This window comes from Lycorma delicatula, chromosome 10, assembly GCF_047948215.1.
Source record: "Lycorma delicatula isolate Av1 chromosome 10, ASM4794821v1, whole genome shotgun sequence".
NCBI lineage: Eukaryota > Metazoa > Arthropoda > Insecta > Hemiptera > Fulgoridae > Lycorma > Lycorma delicatula.
In genome coordinates this window covers 91,567,679-91,586,758 of record NC_134464.1, presented here as the reverse complement: position 1 = coordinate 91,586,758, position 19,080 = coordinate 91,567,679, and the positions used below count along the sequence as shown (strand labels likewise).

Here is a 19,080-nt window from a genome sequence, read left to right as displayed (position 1 = left end):
CTTCCTTCTACTATTAATCTGAGGCCTAAAATTGCTTCCCTTGTCCCTATACTTTTCCTGAAACCAAATTGGTCTTCTCGTAACACTTCTTCCACTCTCCTCTCAATTCTTCTGTATAGAATTCTAGTTAAGATTTTTGATGCATGACTAGTTAAACTAATTGTTCTGTATTCTTCACATTTATCTGCCCCTGCTTTCTTTGGTATCATGACTATAACACTTTTTTTGAAGTCTGACGGAAATTCCCCTTTTTCATAAATATTACACACCAGTTTGTATAATCTATCAATCGCTTCCTCACCTGCACTGCGCAGTAATTCTACAGGTATTCCGTCTATTCCAGGAGCCTTTCTGCCATTTAAATCTTTTAATGCTCTCTTAAATTCAGATCTCAGTATTGTTTCTCCCATTTCATCCTCCTCAACTTCCTCTTCTTCCTCTATAACACCATTTTCTATTTCATTTCCTCTGTATAACTATTCAATATATTCCACCCATCTATCGACTTTACCTTTCGTATTATATATATAAAATTAATCAACTTTTTCACAAATTATTCTTTATAAATAAAAAACATTCAAATGATCTTCAAAATTTAAAAAAAAAATAGAAAATAGTGATATCACAGTTTATCAAAACAAATTCCCACTTGGTAAATTTTAATAAAAATAACTGTAATCTCTCTCTCTCCTGCTCTCTCTTTTACTAGAGATTGATAAGTCCACAATAAAATGTATAAAGTTGTTTCATATATTTTCATTTGTTGTATCATTTAATATGTATTACTTATATATAACATACACATTGTATTTTGTTAAATAAAAGAAAATATACTGGGTGATGGATAAAATCTAATTTTCTTTTCTTCAAATGATATTGAAAATCTATCTACAAAGAAAGGAAATAGTGTTATCAATTTTAGCAACCCCTTGTGGTGCAACAGTTATGGACAGTGATGTGAGTAAAAATAGAAAATGTTTCTTTAACTCCTATTTCTTAGTTATTTTATTTTAACATAAAGGCTGAAATGAAATATGACATGACATATATCTTATCTTGTATACTTTTATTTTATCTTTTTACTGTATTGTCATAGTAATGTGTTATTATTTGTAAATTTTCTTGAAAAAAATAAAAAATTAGCGCTTATGTTTTTTTATCATTTTTATTATCTAAGAATAGATAAAAAACTTTATCTATACTTTTTGAGAGAGAATTCTGTGATATCAGTTTTTTTTGCTTTATTCTGCATTAAAAGGTATTTTATTGTTTCTGTACATAAAGAAGTGAATATATAAGCACTGACATGCTTAGCCTACCCAATTGAAAATAATTCATTTAATAGCAAAATAAAACATAGAAAGGCAGCTGAAATAAAAACATTAGATAACAATAATATAACAAAGATAATTTTAAATTTGCTTAAATATTACAAAAACAGGACATAAAAGAGCTGTCAATAAAAAGAAAAAAATAGCCATCACATACGGATTACACCCAACACAAATATTATTGTTCTGCTTAGCATAATATTAGTTTAATATAGCAGAGTAGAGATCTTCGTGTGCTAATTAAATTCAATATTTTGGCTAAATTTATTAAATGGCTTTTTCAAAGTACTTGAAGTTTCCTCCTTAAAACCTTTCAGGCCTAACCTAAGTAAGTTTGAAAAGGTAGAGAAAAAATCCAGTACTTTGAAAACCAATAATTTTAAATTTTGTCATAGTATTCAACTAATTTTTGTATTCCTTTAGAATTTTCATATTTTACACTTCTTTCAACTAAATAATTAATTCCGGTTGTCTTAATACTTAGATTATTAATATCTTCAGTTATAAATGTCATTTTTCACGTAATCAGTTTACCTCTTAATAACAATAAAGAATAAACAAGATAGAAAATTCTACTAATTGAAGGTTAGAATAAATATTTATGGGAAAAATAAGGAAAAAATTAAGTTTAATATTCTTTGAGACAGTTATGTAGTTATGTATTTTGAGCAGAGTTATGTAGACATTCTTTGTTTTACAATTCATTTTAGGCTTGAAAATTAAATATTTGCTACCAAGGCCTTAAATATTAAGGTGGCCAATCGTCCTCCTTTAGTGAGGACAGTCCATCTTTTGTAAGTTCTCACCTACCTCAAAAAGTGTCCTCCTTTTCAATATTTGAAGACTAATCTGTAAATCTCCATATTCGAGATTGAATGTTGATACATCAGCTGTAGCACTTGCCATAAAATTAAATCTGAAGGATATTTCTTGTTCAAATATTTGCAATATATTGTTAGGAGATGATACATTGACAAAAAATATCCATTCAATGGAAAAACACTCATTGACTCTTAAAAATATACCTTGGTAATCTTTTTGCCTCTGAAATATTAAAATCTGTTTTACAATATAAAATGTTATACTATAATTATTTAAATTATGTTGTATTGTAAACTATTGTATTTTAGACTATTGTTTTTTTTTAATTATTATTCTTTGATGTTCATATCTTCTAAAGAAGTGGTTCCCAAACTTTTCTGGGTCACAGAACCCTTTATGAGTCATAGGGTCCTTTCCGAGACGTGGCATCCTTCTTCAATTAAACTTTTTCCATGATGCCCTGCCCTAAGTAAAAGTATGACTTGTAACTAAGAGATAAAAATAAATAAAACTCTTGTATCTTCATTATTTTTTTACTTTATTAACATGAAATTAATAATTATAAATGTCTTAGTTCAATTAATTATGAAGCTTTGACAATATTTCACGACACCCCTGTGAAGAGGCCATGGCTTCCCGGGGTGCCGCGGCGCACAGGTTGGGAATCACTGTTCTAAAGTGTTAGAATACTTCTTTCTTATTATCACATTATTTTGATCTATCTTTTTAAAAGTAAAATTATATACAAATTAAAATTATTTAATTTAAATACATATTGCTGATGAAAATTATGTTGTAGGATTGTAACTAATTGCGTGTTTATATATTCTTATTTTATTAGAGTTCCATGGAAAGAAGATGGAATTGATCCTGATCATCAAGAACACGATACTTACTTAACTAATTTTCAGGAAATTGTTACTGACAAAATTAAAGCTTTAATTAACCGTAGCATTGAAGAAAATCCTGAAATAAATGCTAGGAATAAACCAAATCAGGTAAGAGAAAATTTTTTACATGTACCAGTATTAGTAGTTTATGTCTCCATAAAATTTTGAACATATTATGGTGATTCAAGATTGAAATGTTCAGTAGGACAAAAGTTCATGTACTTTAAATTTATTTATGGTTGATATGTTATTCAGTTCTTTATGAGACTCACTTAATAATATCTGGCATCATCATAAAGGCAGGCGCAATCGTTTCCTATACATACACTAAACTAGATTGCCAGTGTTTATATTGTGCAAAATTTTTTCAATGAATCCATTGTAAAAATAGTCTATTGAAGTAAGATCAGGGCTAGTAGGTGACTAAGACTAAGCTGACTGTTACTGATACAACCACTTGGGAGCTGGCCATTTACCTGATATTCAGATGGTATACCTCCTGCATACAAAACACACAGTCAAGGTACAATTTTAAGAAAAATTGGATTTTTTAACACATCTACATAAATATTGCGTGATTAGATATCTCTGCAAAGAAAAAAGGGTTTATTATCTTGTCATAATATTCATTTCTAGAAAATCTTGAATCTAGATATGAATTACTTAAGGTTTGTTTTATAACCAAATCCTATAACTGTAAATATTAACATCCACTAATATGGATAGAAAGTTGTGAATGAAGAAAGTTGATAAAATCCAGCATAAAAAAACAATATTTTAATACATCATTAAGCATAAAAAAAAAAAATAAATTATAATCGGGCCTATTGTTTTATTAATTAGTTTAGGCTTAGTCTGCTTAGATCTCTTATCTAAACTATCTAAACTGTATTTTGTTGCCTGATCCATATTATAGTGACATCTGGAGAGTATACAATTTTGAACCGTAGCATTCCATTCATTTCACATATCAAGGTCATGTTGCTTCCTCCCTCTGTACATAAAAAAAAACAAAGAGAATTTTTTATTATATGCTGTAGCTCAATCAATTGTGAATATTCATTATTTGTTGTGAAATGAAATTCTGGTATACTTTTTTATAGATCTGTATACTTTATAGTAACAGGTTTACTAGTAGGTAGATAGAAAAACTATCTTCAAAATAGGGCTTGTTTGAATGCAACATTTTATTAAATGAAATTTTTTCATTAATCCTGTTTATAAAACATAATTGTGTGTCAAATCTTTCTTCCACAATTCTGTAAAGAGAATTGAAAGAAAATTTAAATTCAAGAAATATTTTATTGTTCTGTTTGTAAAATCTGAAAACTTTTCTAAAGAAAACTATACATTTTTATTTATACATTCTATTTATATTTATGTGCAACTTTATTTTATTTTCTTTCTCATAAATGATTAAAAGAATACTAGATTTAGAATAAAACTTTTACAACAGAAGTTTTTGAATTTTTCATTTATTTATAATTTAAAAACTTTGTTATTCCATATAAATGAAACTATTTATATACATGTATTTTTGCTTTTAAAAAATTTAATTTTAAAATCCAGTATAATAATGTAGACACTCTTTCATGTCAAATATGTTTATTTTCAAAAGTACAGAGGGTCTCTGCAATGCTTTTTTATTTAATTTACAAAATTGCCAGCTAAACCATCATATCTCTTTTATTTGATATTGCCATATCTCTTTTCCTTGATATCACCTCCTATAGTACTGTTTTATTAGTATAATAAATATTATATAACTGTTGTGTTTGTAAGGAAGCAAAATTTTGATTCTCTGTGTCTAGAAAAAGATATCGGTAATTTTATTAGAGTGTGAACTCATTTTACCACCCCTTTTATTAAAATGGTGGTAAAATGAAATATTCTTTTAATTAAATCATTCTTTTTAAAGCATATTTTATTAGCTGGATGAAGTAAAAAATTGAATGATTTCAGAGGGAACCCATTGCCAGTCCCAAGACTCCTCACCTGCCTTCAATAATAAAAATTAAAATGTGGTATCATCACAGTTTATTTTCACCTTTTTTTAAATCACCTGCTACCAAGGCCCAATAAAAAATTTATATGCTTCACAGAGGCTCCCTGATCTCCTAGTTCCCTAGTTACATTGTAACAATGTTTAATCACTCATTTTTTGATTTGTTTTACTCTTCATTAAGTTTTAAGTTTATGAAAAATAATCATGTAAATTCTAAAATGAAATCATAAAAATGAATGCATGATATAAAAGTAGATGAACAACCAATTCAGAGTATCTTAATATATGATTTGCAAATGGCAACATCGTTTCAAGCCTCAAATCTTTTGTTAATTATTTTGAAGTGTTTTTAATATGTATATGTGTTTTTAAAATTGTATCCATTCTTGTACTTTTTTTATAATTTTACTTTATTGTAATTTAGGAAGATGCTTGAGGAAAAACAATTTTATTTAAATCCTAAAAAAGGTAAAGTTATTTTTGACCAAGTTCAAATAAAGAAAAATGCTGTCTCAAGTTTGCTTTCCTTGATCCCATCCTGTGAGGTGATGGCTCTGTAAGTTTTGGCTAGATGCACCTAGGATGTGTACTGATGATTTTACTAATTTCTTATGAGTTTTGATATTAATGTGTTAGTTTGATGGTCTATACAAAAACTTTCTAGTCAGGGGCTGAACAAAGGGTCAAATCTGGAATTTAGGAGTTCATTGGGTTAAGCCGGATCATTTAATACACAAAATATGATGCTTTTATGGTTTGATTTATTGCTTCAATGATGGTTTTACATTATTTTATTGGTTTGTGAATTACAAACGCGCATGCGTGCACACACACACACACACACACACACACACAAAATGTGTGTGTAATGTGACAGAATAAATTCAATTCTTTTCTCATCAAAAATAGTTCCATTATTACAAAGCTTAATTCTGTTTTTCTCTTGGTCATTGGAAATTTTGATTTGTATATTAAAACAAAAAACTAGAGATGGTTACATTTTTTAAAATCAGGTAAATAATAATACTAGATCGTGGATACCGATGTTCTTTGGTGGTTGGGTTTCAATTAACCACACATCTCAGGAATGGTCGAACTGAGACTGTACAAGACTACAGTTCACTTACACTCGTACGTATCATCCTCATTCATCCTCTGAAGTATTATCTGAACGGTAATTACCTGAGGGCTAAACAGGAAAAAGAAAAAAGGTAAATAATATGAATGAAGAAAGATGCTATCACCTTATTTTAAGAATGTTGACAATTTCATCATTAGGTTGGAGGTTTGAATCCCAGCCATTATTCACTGGCTATTGAATCCCAGCCGTTATTCACCGGTTAGATCATATCGCATTTTCTCTTAGCTGGCTGGTGTCAGCAGTGACATCTGGCCATAAAAATCCTACTCATCTTACTAAATGAAAAAATGGAAAAAATATTGAAAAATAAATCTTATGAACAAAAATGTTTTCAACAGCATCATACATTATCTGAGCAGTGGTTATATTTTTACTTTTGTTATGTTTAATTTTCAGAAGTAAATATTTATTTCTATATGACTACTAAGAGGGAACCTTATCTTTATTCAAAAATAAAATCATGAAAATTTTCTATATAATATTATAGTAGAACATGCATTTTTTTTTAATGCATAAGTAATGTGTAGTTTTGGGACATGGAAGTTTGCTTGGCTTTGATATAGTTGATTGTGAAAGAACTATGCTACCTTTCTTGGTTTCATATGTCCACTTAAATGTCCTTCTTTCAAGTTCTGCGTTTAATTATCTCCTCCTCAGAAATTCAATTCACTTTTCACTTAAATAGTTTCATAAACATATTTCCTGTTGCGTTTTGTGTGATTGATGTTAAGAAATCTCTTAATTGTTTTAATTGCTATAATGGATACCTTCAACAGAACATACTTTGTCAAAAGAAGCAGTTACAGCTGCAGGCTATTGTTAAGAAATTAGTGAACAAAAGGAGTTATGAATAAAATCGATTGTAATAATCAGGATGTAGCTGTGAGTATATTGTTATTATTATAAATATTTTTATAATTTTAAATAATAGCAGAATAAATTTATTTAAAAGTTTTTATTTGTTTTTTATTTTTTTTATTTTTTAAAGGAAGTGTTTAAAGAAGCATTAATCCATTTAGCCCTTTGTCAACAACATGTGAACACAACAATGAAAGAAGTCAATTGGACTGGAACGCCAACCCTTGAGCACATTAAAAATTTAATGACATCATCTACAACACGACATGGACCGATCTTAATACAAGGTGGTTATGGTTCTGGTAAAACATCATTAATAACAACAATATTTATGCAATGTGAAGAGTGGTTTAATAGAAAAGCATTACGGTTAATTAGATTTGCTGGTATGACACCGAGATCGTCATATAATTTAGAATTATTAAGAATAATCTGTTCACAGTTAACATTGTTATTACAACCGTCTGCTCCTTGTATACCTAAAGATGCTTCATATGATCCTTTATACATTAATAATTGGTTTCAGACATTAGTCAGAAGGATCGATTCATCTGATGAATCGTCTGAAGGTGCTAGCCATAATTTTTTAGTCATTATCCTTATAGATGATTTACATCAGTTGAATCCACTAGATTCAGACATTGTTGCTGCATTGTCATGGTTACCGATCAGTTTACCGCCTAATATTCATATTGTTGCTACAACATGTGTTCCACCAGATGTGCTCAAATTAACTCCAGTTCAAAGAGAAAGATTTAAATCTCCAGAATGTTATATGGAATTGCCATCAGTTAAAGGTATGTTTTTATTTTTTATTATTATATTTTACTCACAGTAAACTATTTGAATTATATGGAAGTTTCCTATAATCAGTTTGTATGTATAACTATGCAGTACCATTAGTGGAATCTCATCCACCAAAGTACACCAATAACACAGTTAAAAGGGGGGGGGGGGTTCAAATCTAGTTAATAGTAGTTAATCCTTAACGGACAAAACCAGAATTCTTCTACTTATCAGCTGTGTTTCTGTTCACACTAGTTCTTGTTTCTTGACATTTTTGGCTATAATAAATTTTAAATAAAAAAAAGAATATTTATTTTATAATTATAAAAATTTCCTTATTTTTCTCCAGTCGCTATTTAAATTTTGTTAGTGTTAAAATGACACAAACTATTGTGTTTTGTTAGCCATTCAGTTACAGCTTTATTTTTTAATTTCATTTGGCTTTTTTATCTCACAGTTACACCCCAAGTGACATATTTAAGAATTCTTTTAGGTTAGGAAACAAATTAATGTGCTAAAATACTTTGAACAATTTTTAAAGTAGCACTTAAGATGTTGCAGCTGAGTTAGGATAAATTTTAGTTGCAACAAAGTAATGTCATATGAGTTAAATTATTATTATTATTTAGACCAATTTTTTTTCTTTTTATTGTATAACAAGAATTTTTCCCCGTTAAAGCCTATCAGGATTAAGAACGGAGGGGGATGACTGAATCGTCATAAGGTCTTCCCCTACGGGGGTTGGATGTATAACAAGAGTCATTCTATTATTTGAAATAAAGTTGTGATTTTATTATTATTCAACTTGATGTGAAATAAAGGAGACTTTTTTAACTTCAAAAAATAGAATCGCTTTCCATATGCTCAAAGTTTTTTTTTTACTTTCTTTGATGCTCTTAGTTTATTTTTTTGGAACTTTCAGAAGAAACCTATCAGACACAAATTTTTTTGTACTTAAGATTTTCACCAATATTTTTGTTTAGGAGATATCTTGAAATGTAGGAAATGAGCTATATAATCCATAATAGTGAATTGTATATCCTTTTAAATTTTCATTATCAATATCTTGCAATCAGTTCTTGAGTCAAAAGGGAGAATCATGCAGAAGATTTAATCTTCTTTGATCAAGCAAACAATTTATTCATAATATAATCATCACAAACTCTATCTATTAATTTGTAAATTTCTAAGCATAAGATTCTATTACATTTAAAAACTGAATCGGTATGAAGTTCAGAACTACATTAATTAAACGTTTATGGCTGTAAACAATAATGACATATTTTCTGCTTGCTTTAGTCTTTCATTAAATGCAAATATATAAAAAAGAGTTTTATGAACCAGTACTGAAAAATAATTAAATTTTATATGCAGAGATTTTATGAAATATTACTCTGTTCAATTGCTATGCTATATTGCTTGTAATAGTGAAAAATAATTATAAGTTGAAATTAAAATAAATTTTTATTTCCTAATAGTTTTAATGGTTGTAAAGATGGTTACAGAAAAATAATGTAAGGCTTTGAGACATTTTTGGATGTATGTTTAATTCTAACATCTGTACTAAGTAATTTCCTTTAAAAAAAAAAACTGTATTTTTTAGCTTGATACTTGTGCAGGTTGTTGCTCAACATCATATCATTGCATTATTTCATATTATAATAACCTGGCTTCATTTGCTATTTAGTGCTTAGTGTGTTGCTTGGTTAGCCTATCAGTTGTGTTTTAAAATGTATCTGTTATCTTAATACTGAAAAAAGGGTATAATGGTTGGTAAAACAAATGGTAACATTGAAAATTAGACAAGTCTGATGCTGCCTTTGCTAACTGTTGAATAAAACTTCCCAATATGTTATTGCTTTTTAAACATTTCTATTAAATTTGTTTTTAAAAATTTAGGTCACATTGATTTTATATTTTTTAACTCAAATTTTATTAAACAATAAGTGTTATTTTTATTCCGAACTCAGTCATAAATCTGTTAAAACTTAAATTAATTTTTTTTTAATTGGATTTTTTTTGTACTTCGACCATATTTTTTAATTATAGAAAGTTGTGAATTGTGGTTTCATTTGGCTGTAAAAATTTTGTCTTGAAGTTAAAAATGTTTAATTCTAATTAGTCTGATATTTATAAAAATAAGTACTTTACTGTATATATATAGTTGTGTGTGTGTGTGTGTGTGTGTGTGTGTGTGTGCGTGCTTTTTGAGTGAAATTATTGAAAAAGTATGATTATTTTTATGTTAAAATTTTCAGATGATCTAGAACTTGGTATTGAACAAAAACTTGATAAATTGGAGGAATATTTTGGTAATCCTGCTATAACCAGAGTAGGTTCATTGTTATGTGCGTCTGAATTTGGTCTGAGTGAAACTGAGCTTCTTGAACTTTTGATGCCAACATCAGGTGCTTACAGTTCTGTTCTTTCATTAAGTGATGGTCATTTTAATTTTTCAACATTTTCTACTGTTCATAGGAAAATGTTGTTTGGTAAGTATTTAAATTTTTTTCTTATTTTTATTGATATTTAATTGACTAATTAGTTTAAAATAATTATGAAAAGTAATCAATTTTTTTCACTACAGTGGTAATTCTAATCCTGAGGTACCTAACTGTTAATTTATTAAATTGCTTGGTATAATTTTGTTTTATAAAAGTGATTAGATATTATAAGGAACAGTATGATTTGAGAAGAACTGAAATTGGGAAGCCTTGTCAAGTCAATTGGAAGATTAAAACTCAGGCAATTAGGGCATATTGAAAGGATAGATGAGGAAAGATTAGCAAACAGAATGCTGCATGTAGAGGAAACAGGTGGAAGACCAAGGGTAGACCAAGAATGAAATGGATAAATACAAAGATGGAGAAGTACACAAGAGAAAGGATGTGGTGAGAATAATGGAAAAGAGATAGTTCATGGATCGAAGCAGGTGGAGAAATTTTGTAGAATACCCAAGCTGAGAAAACTTGGATTAGAAGGAACTGAAAATGATGATGAAAAGTTAACAAAATAACTAAATAAATTTGTTTGTTTTCATCATTTTTTAAGATAAATTTTAAATTACAATGCAATAAAATTTTGTAATGAATAAATGCAACTATTTTGATGAAGCAAGGGAAAACATTTTAAAAATGAGTTATATAAATGAGTTAAGTTAAATTTATCTTTACACCACTCCACTGACCTACAAAGCAGAGTGGTAGCATCTTGCCAGAGGTCCCAGGTTCAAATCCTGATCAGGCATGGCATTTTTCATGTGCTTCAAAATTTCATTGTCATTTTAAAATACTTTTCCTACTTTATTTTAACTTTTCTAATTTTCCTTTTACTAATTACATTTCCATTTTCATACTTCCAAACACAAACACACAAGCTTCTGTGATGACTTAATTCTTCATTAAAAAAATATTGTTTTAATGCCCTTAGGTTTAAGTATTGGTTGATCTTTACATTTGAGTGAGATAACATTAATTTCTTAATTAAGATATACTTAGATCAACAGTTTTAAATGGATTAATGTGTTCATTAATGACAAAGATCCAATGTATTGTTAATAATTCATGGATTGATTTTACAGACGCAAATGAAATATCTTTTACGTTTCAATTTTGTTGACAAAGGTTGAGAAAGTTTTGTTTTTAAAAAATTTCAGTTATTGCAATTTGTTAAAACCATTAAGTAAGCAGCTATTTAACTTTATTAACCTCACAAAACTAACATATAAATTTGGTGACATCTCTACTTTAATTTGGTTCCAACTACCAAATGTATAATATAGATGACTCCAGTATTATCAATACTTTCAGTTACTTAGAGATATAAAACTGTTCATGTTATTCTTTTATTTATCAGTTAAATAACTTTTAGTAGTTATTTCAAAAGGATTTAAGAATTTTAACAAGCAACATTTTGGCTTCTCTATTTAACACGTTCTGTAAGGTTGTTTGATATTAGCAGAATTAGTTGTAAATGGTTCTTATGCCCGAAGTAAAGAGGTAAGCAATTACAAAACGATGGCTCTTTTGTCTCTGTCATCAAGAACACACACTTTTACAGAGTGCTCTATTGGCATCTACATCAATCTTTTGTAGCTACGCTGATTACTATACTACACTGTACACTACATAGAGTATTTATTTATCTTGGAATAAAACATTTTTGAAATATTTTCTCATTATTTAAAAAAAAAAAAAATTATGATATATTATACAATACTTTTATCAAAAACAAAAAATCATCATTAGTGTTCATTAGTAATCATCATTACTGTTTTTTTTTTTGACAACACACTTTTATTAAGAATAAACCAGTAAGTACATTTAAAAATCAAATTAGAAAAATTTCAATAATAATCATTATTTTGTCACTTATATCACTTCTGTCACTGCTAAATTCACTTTCAGATTCATAATCCTGGTCATAATTGCTATCATCATTACTAAATGGTTCACTTTCACTTTCCGAGTCAGGTTGCATCAAAGCTAATGCAAGTAACTTCTTTCCTCGTGAAGACGTAATCTTATTTTATCTAAAGAACAAAACGACACTAACTAACTAGATCAATGGTTGTATGTACATGAACTGAGGAGCAGCATTGCAACACCAAAATTATTGATTGAACGATTCGACAAGAATCAACATGTCTGTACTAAATGGCCCTATATTACGCAAGATGTAATAGCCAAGAAATATAGTCTTCTAAGTGCATGAATGATCAAGTCTACGTGTTTTCGTTATTGACTCAGAGAGCAAAGGCCCCTATAAATATATAACTTCATAACATAAAATTGGGTCTTGGCGCTACACACAAGAATATGTTATGCAAAGAAACTGCTATTGATCCCAGGGTCAAGAACACAATAACCAATAAAATTAAGAAAAAATTAACACTATATGCTTATTATTCTTTTGGAATACATATAATGAGTAAGAAAAAACAAATAAAACAACCCTGCTTTTAATTAGGTTATACCAAGAATTACACCCGTCACTAGTAATGAAAGAAATTTTCTTGACCTCAGGTCCAAGAACTGTAAAGAACGTGTTAAGTTTTTTTTTGAATTTTTTTGGCTATTTTCTCAGTAGTATGTAAAGAGGCAATGTCTTTTTCATCTGTTCCAACTACTCACGAAAACTACTAAACCAGTTCTTATGAAATTCTGTTTGTACCTTTTTAGGGGGTAAAAAGGTACAAACGCTCCTTTGCAAGTGTGGTGAAAATCAAACTGTTAAACATATCACAGAAGTTTGCCCTAGAACAGCTTATGAAGGGACTCCTGAAGATTTCCTGACGGCGACTCCAGAATCAGTAGCTTATATATTAATTTGTTAGATATTTGTTTGTAATTTTTGACTGTAATTGGTGTTGTGTCTTGGTGCCATATGCTAAATAAATAAATAAATATGTCCCGCAGAATGTTCACCACAGTTCAAACCTCACCAATCATTGTCTATAAAAGATCAATCTCTAGTATTGTAATATGCATTAAAACAAATGTTGATTTGAAATTAAAGGGAATGACAATTATTTACATTTTTTAACAAAATTTTGACGGTTTGAGAAATAATGAATTTTGATAAAAATATAGATTTCTTCAAAAATATAAATAGTTCTTCAAAGCTATTATGTGTTTTACTAAATTTAACGTCATTGTCTAATCTGGTGGCAAGCCATGAGAACAAATTCTCACACAAATAAAGTAGCACTCTGTGGATTTCCTGAAGAGGTGTTCCATCAGGGTAAGCCATACACATAAGTGACACAGATTTACTTTCACTTTTGTATTTTCATAAGCCTAGGTTGGCAAGGTCACATAGAAGAAGAACTTTTAGGGCGACTAGAGTTTATGATTGTAGACAACATGAATCGACACCAGATATTCTCAGAGACTTGAAGATCAACATGTATGCTCAGCTCAAAATTAAGTTCAACCTATGAGAAATTTGTTCAAATTCAAAATTCAAATACAAAATAAGTAAAATAATTAAAATATATAACCATTGCAATGTCAAAAATGGATTGATGAAACTCCTGAACTTTGCTGTACGGGATAAAGAAGTTGAACAACTTTAATTTCCTCCTGATTTCATTAAAAATTTGATTTTGGAAACATATCTTTTATATAAACATTTCTTAGATAATTCTAGACAGTCCAATATTCTATTTTAAATGACATCATTTGGAGCAAAAGAGATAAGTTGTGAATATCAATAACTCTGACAGAAGCAAACCACACAATTACTAAAATACTATTTACAATTTTTTAAATTCTATACACATAGTGTGGACTAAACAGTGATGGAGGATACTAGTTTACTTATAATATCGTGCTTATAATATACTTATCGTGCTTATGCTTTAAATGCAATATATATGTATATTTCCGTAAGCATGAAATTTTTAATTAAATGGTCGATATAAGCATTATTGGCTCATAGTGTTTTTTTGACAGTTCCAAAACATTGGTATGTTACAAAACAAAAATGAATTAAGAGTAATAAACTTGAAACTAGCCGTTGAAAGGAAAAAGGCTTCTTCATCTTCATTTGGATATGTATATGCTTGTATTAGCCAGATTAAGGAACGAGTTGCTATCATTTTCTATTATCCTACAGATGCATTACTTTACTTTCATTTTATTTCTTATTATTGCTTGAATCATTATTAATAATTAAGCTAAATTATTCTGCAGTTCCCGTTGAATAACACAAAAATGTGTTCAATGCTTCAATGAATTCTAAGTTTTCATTTAGCCATTTATAATCAATAAATTGAAGATAATTAATTTAAAAAATAAGTAAGTGCTACACTTATAATTTAGTGATTTCTTTAGAAATTTACTCATCTTAAAAATAGCAGTATTTAAATTGAACATTTAGTAAATCAATCATCTTTTTTGGATTAACGTAAGGAAATTTATTTACATGATAAAACTTTTGTATTTTTTGCATTATTCTTTATTTCTGGTATTATATTTATTTTTGGCATAATATTTGTTGATAATAATCATTAGAGTAATAGATGTATTTGTTTTGCTTCAATAAATTATTTTAAGTTGCTTTTGACCTTAAAATGAATAATTAGTGGAAAAATCAGAATTTAGATTTAAAATTCATACTTAACTTCTCTATATAAAGATTAGGAATAAGTAAGATAAGTTTGATGATTTGTTCCAGTTCAGGGAGATTTCTTTAGTACTGATAATATTAAAGATAACAAAAATGTAATGTAAAATTCCATCTTATTTTCTTGCAGATTCATTGTTGTTAGAAAAATTTATGAGTGGACGAGTTCTTTTATGCTGGAAATACGAGTTAACTTCTAAAATAGCCAAAAAAAGATATCTGAACTCTCAAGACACAACAAGAGCAATACATGCTGAAATTGCCAATTTATTTTTCAGTGAAATTGCTACACAACAAGAAAATCAGCCTGAAGAAACAGGTAATTTTTAAATTAATCCATTTGTTTATTTTTTGAATGTCTTAATTTTTTAGTGTTTTGTTTGTAAATTCATTGGGTCTGATTAGTTACTAAGTATTGATTAGTGCTGTTTGATCTCATATGAAAATATACAGAGAGCTTACAAATGAAATAGTTATCAGCACTATTTAATATTTACACACTTGAATTTTATACGGGTGCATGAATAAATCCATTTGAATAAACCAAACAAAACTAAATGACAATGGGCAGACTGTTTGGGGCTTTATACCACAGCAGCATTGGTTTTCAAGTGTATTTACATTCTTTTGTTTTCACTTCTCATTTATTAATGGTTGAACAAGTTTCTTCAAATTTCTACAGCCAGGCTTTAATGGGCTTTGGCTAATGGCACTAAATCATTTCTGATGAATATTAAAGTAATTTCTGATGAATATTAAAGTGGCATCAGAACAACCATTGTGTAGCTGTAAAACTATCACAATTTTGTCAAATGCTTTAATACATGCTATTCATCTACTCAATGCTCCATCATAAAAAAATTTTATGGAAAGAAGACCAGATGTTACTGGAAAAAAATCAAGTTTAAAATAGCTGTTTCAATGACTCATCCAATAAAAGCATATTTTGTTAAAATGTATTATTTTAAAAATGTCAAACAAATAGCAGTATCACATAAATATTTCACAAATTTTGTTAAAATAAACTGTGCATTTAAAATGTCATATTAAGTCATTTGTATAAAAAAATGCATTTATTAATTAAATAATCCTTCACAGTATTCTTTAAAATATAATTTTATCTTTTTCAGTATTTTAAATAAAACATTAATGCATAAAGAATTGTTCTGTTTAAAATTCATTGTTTTCACAATTTCATGTTAAATATTTCACTCCACTCACAAGGGATTTATATGGCTGAGGTTTAAAATGTTGTATTATTATTTAGTTATTTGATAAATATTTTGGAGAAGTAATACTGGATGTAAATGAAATTACTAAGGATGAACTGGTGAAAGAACTGCAAAGGGTACCAAATGGGAAGGTGCCTGGGCAAGGAGGCATTACTATTGAATTGATGAAGCATAGAACTACTGAATTTTTAGAATGGATTTGTAAAATGTTTAACAAGTGTTTAATGGAATGGGATGACTTACCAAAAGAATGGAATATTGAATATATTAGTTCAGTATACAAAATAGGAAACAAGAAGGTCTGTAGCAATTATAGAGGCAATAGTGTCACTAATTATTTGCCAAGGTTGTATGGCCAAATATTAAAAGAGAAAAATTTAAAGCAGTACTGTTGAACTGAAGGAGCAGAATAGTTTTAGGGCAGGGCCTTCCTGTCTGGATAATATCTTTACTTTGAGACAGATGATTGAGAAAAGGAGAGAGAGGAACTTGGAAGTGCACATGTTTTTTATTGATTTCAAAAAGGCTTATGACAGTATCCCGCTGTATAAATTATCTGAAGTTGTTGGAAACATAAACTTAAATGAGGTATATGTCAGAGCAATATATAAAATCTGTATAAAAATTAGGAATGTTCAGTGAAAATGGGAAATGGTATTTCAAGAAGTTTTAAGGTGACAACGGTTTTAATCAATGTTTTTGATGTTATTCTTACTGTATAAAGTATATGTACAAGAAGTGTTAAAGGTATGGAGAAGAAAATGCAGAGGAATAGGAATAGACACAGGAAACGATTGCCTACATTGTTCTTGTGAATAATCAAGTGTTGGCTGATGATGCTGCAAATAACTCATATAATCTTAAATACCTTAAATGGGGCATTCCGTAAATTAATTTAAGGAAAACAGGATATGTTATAATGAGTGAGAGAGGAGAATATTTAGTTGCAGAAGAGATGCAAAATTGTGATAAGATAAGTACCTGCGAACACTTACTTCTGAGAAAGGAGGGTGTGAGACTGACATCAGAGGTAAATTAATTAGGAAAGAGTGGCAATTCAGAAATTGAATAGCTTACTCTGGTCATCAAAGATAACAGTCAAAACCAATCTGTTGTTGTATAATGTTGTATTTGAACTTATTGTGACCTATGGCTCAGAATGCTGGCAGATGAACAAAAGGAACAGGGAATATTTGGAGGCTTTGGAAGTGGATTTTTTCCATAGAGCATGCAAACTTTCAAAACTAGACTGAATAAGGATTGAGGTAATTAGGGACAGGCAAAAAAGACAACTTCCTTAATTAAAATAATCAAAGAAAAACAATTAGTTTGGTATGGACATGATTAGTGGATGAGTGAGGAGAAGTGACCAAAAAAGGATGCTAGATTATTGCCCTGTTGGAAAAGGAAGAGGGGTAGACCAAGAAAGACGTGGTAGAAGGTGTGCAGAGGAGAGTAGAAGAGAGAGGAATGATGGAGGACAGGAAAGTATGGAGATCGAGGTGTGGAATGCAGATCAATCTGTAGGAACCCTACTTAAAGTAAAGTAAGATTAATATTTCAGGTATAATAATTTGTTTCTGTTTCTCTTAAATTCTTTTAAGTAATATTATTTGTTCATATTTATTTTAGTGTTTAAATTAACTTCTTTTTTTTTGTAACTTTCTATTGAGTATCCATTCTTTAGTATCTCATATCTTTTGTTTATTTACTATAAGTGAATTTATTATATAATTCACCAGGAAATGTTTCCCCTTAGTCTTATGAGTGATTCTCTCACCAAACATTTATTTGATTCTTTTTATAAATACTATTATGTGAAAATATTTATAACTTTTAATTTTTACTTCTACAGCTCCTCAGGAAGAAGAAAAAGAAACTCCATTTCAATCATCTATACAAGCAAGTGATGTTACTTATAGCCTAAGGCATGTGGAGGAATCATGGATACACTTACTTAAAGCTGGTTTGTTGAAAATTTACTATAATTTACTTTTCCAAACTGGCCTGTAAGGACCATGTAAATAACACTTAAATTCCTTCATTCTGATTTTCTCTCTTTCTCCTCCAGAATTCTTTCACTATGATGTTTTTTTCTTCTGTCCAGCTCATGCATTCTTTTTTATCTTCAAAAGTTTTACCTCTTTTTTTCTTTAATTTTGTAAATTTCTTTGACTTCATTCTGTATCAGTCTTTTGTTTTTCTTGGGCCATGGATCAATCTTAAAATTTTTCCTTTCAGTTTTTAAAAGTGATTCTAGATTTTTTATATTGGAGGTTACTTTCCCATAGAGTATTAGTGGTTTCAGTACTGTTTTTGCATTTATGGATAAATTTTTTTTGTTGTGCATATTTTTAGTTAAAATTTCAATCTCTCAAGAAATACCTTTCTGCTTTCAAATTCCTTCTTATCTGAACCATTTGAGGTTATTATTTTCCCTAGATATTTAAATTTATCTGCATATTTAATTTTTTTAAATTTGGTTTCTGTACACTTCTTGTTTTGTTTAGAATTTGTCATTATTTTTGTTTTAGAAAAGTAAATTTGTAAACCAGCTTTTTCAGCAATTATTTTTAAATCCTCAACTTGAGAAATTGCCTCTTTTTCTGAATTTAACAATAAATTTAGTATTTAGTAGTCAACACTAAAAAAATCATTTTAAAATTTTGTCAAAGCTGTATAAGTTACTTTTAAGAGATTGAGAAGTTCAGTTTTCAATGTTTTGCAAAGTAATGTCTCTAATCAAGAGTGATAACTTTTGCATTTGGTAAATATTATTTTTATTTCTGAAAAAGGATCAGTTAAAATATTTTTAACTTTTTTTTAAGTTTGATGTACCTGTTAAAGTAAAATGATTTTTTAATGTATCTATTATCATGAATTTGGC

General features: G+C 28.6%; 1 protein-coding gene across 5 annotated transcripts in view; it reads left to right on the top strand.

The window, feature by feature from the left end:
* Positions 1–19,080, top strand: part of LOC142331061 (protein qui-1) — an 889,030-nt gene that overhangs the window by 813,953 nt on the left and 55,997 nt on the right. For all 5 annotated transcript variants that reach the window (XM_075376703.1, XM_075376704.1, XM_075376705.1 and 2 more), the window contains 5 exons: positions 2,995–3,151; positions 7,178–7,844; positions 10,092–10,325; positions 15,092–15,280; positions 18,049–18,159. In XM_075376703.1, coding sequence (XP_075232818.1) covers positions 2,995–3,151; positions 7,178–7,844; positions 10,092–10,325; positions 15,092–15,280; positions 18,049–18,159 — 1,358 coding nt within the window. The remainder of the gene's footprint in view (positions 1–2,994; positions 3,152–7,177; positions 7,845–10,091; positions 10,326–15,091; positions 15,281–18,048; positions 18,160–19,080) is intronic.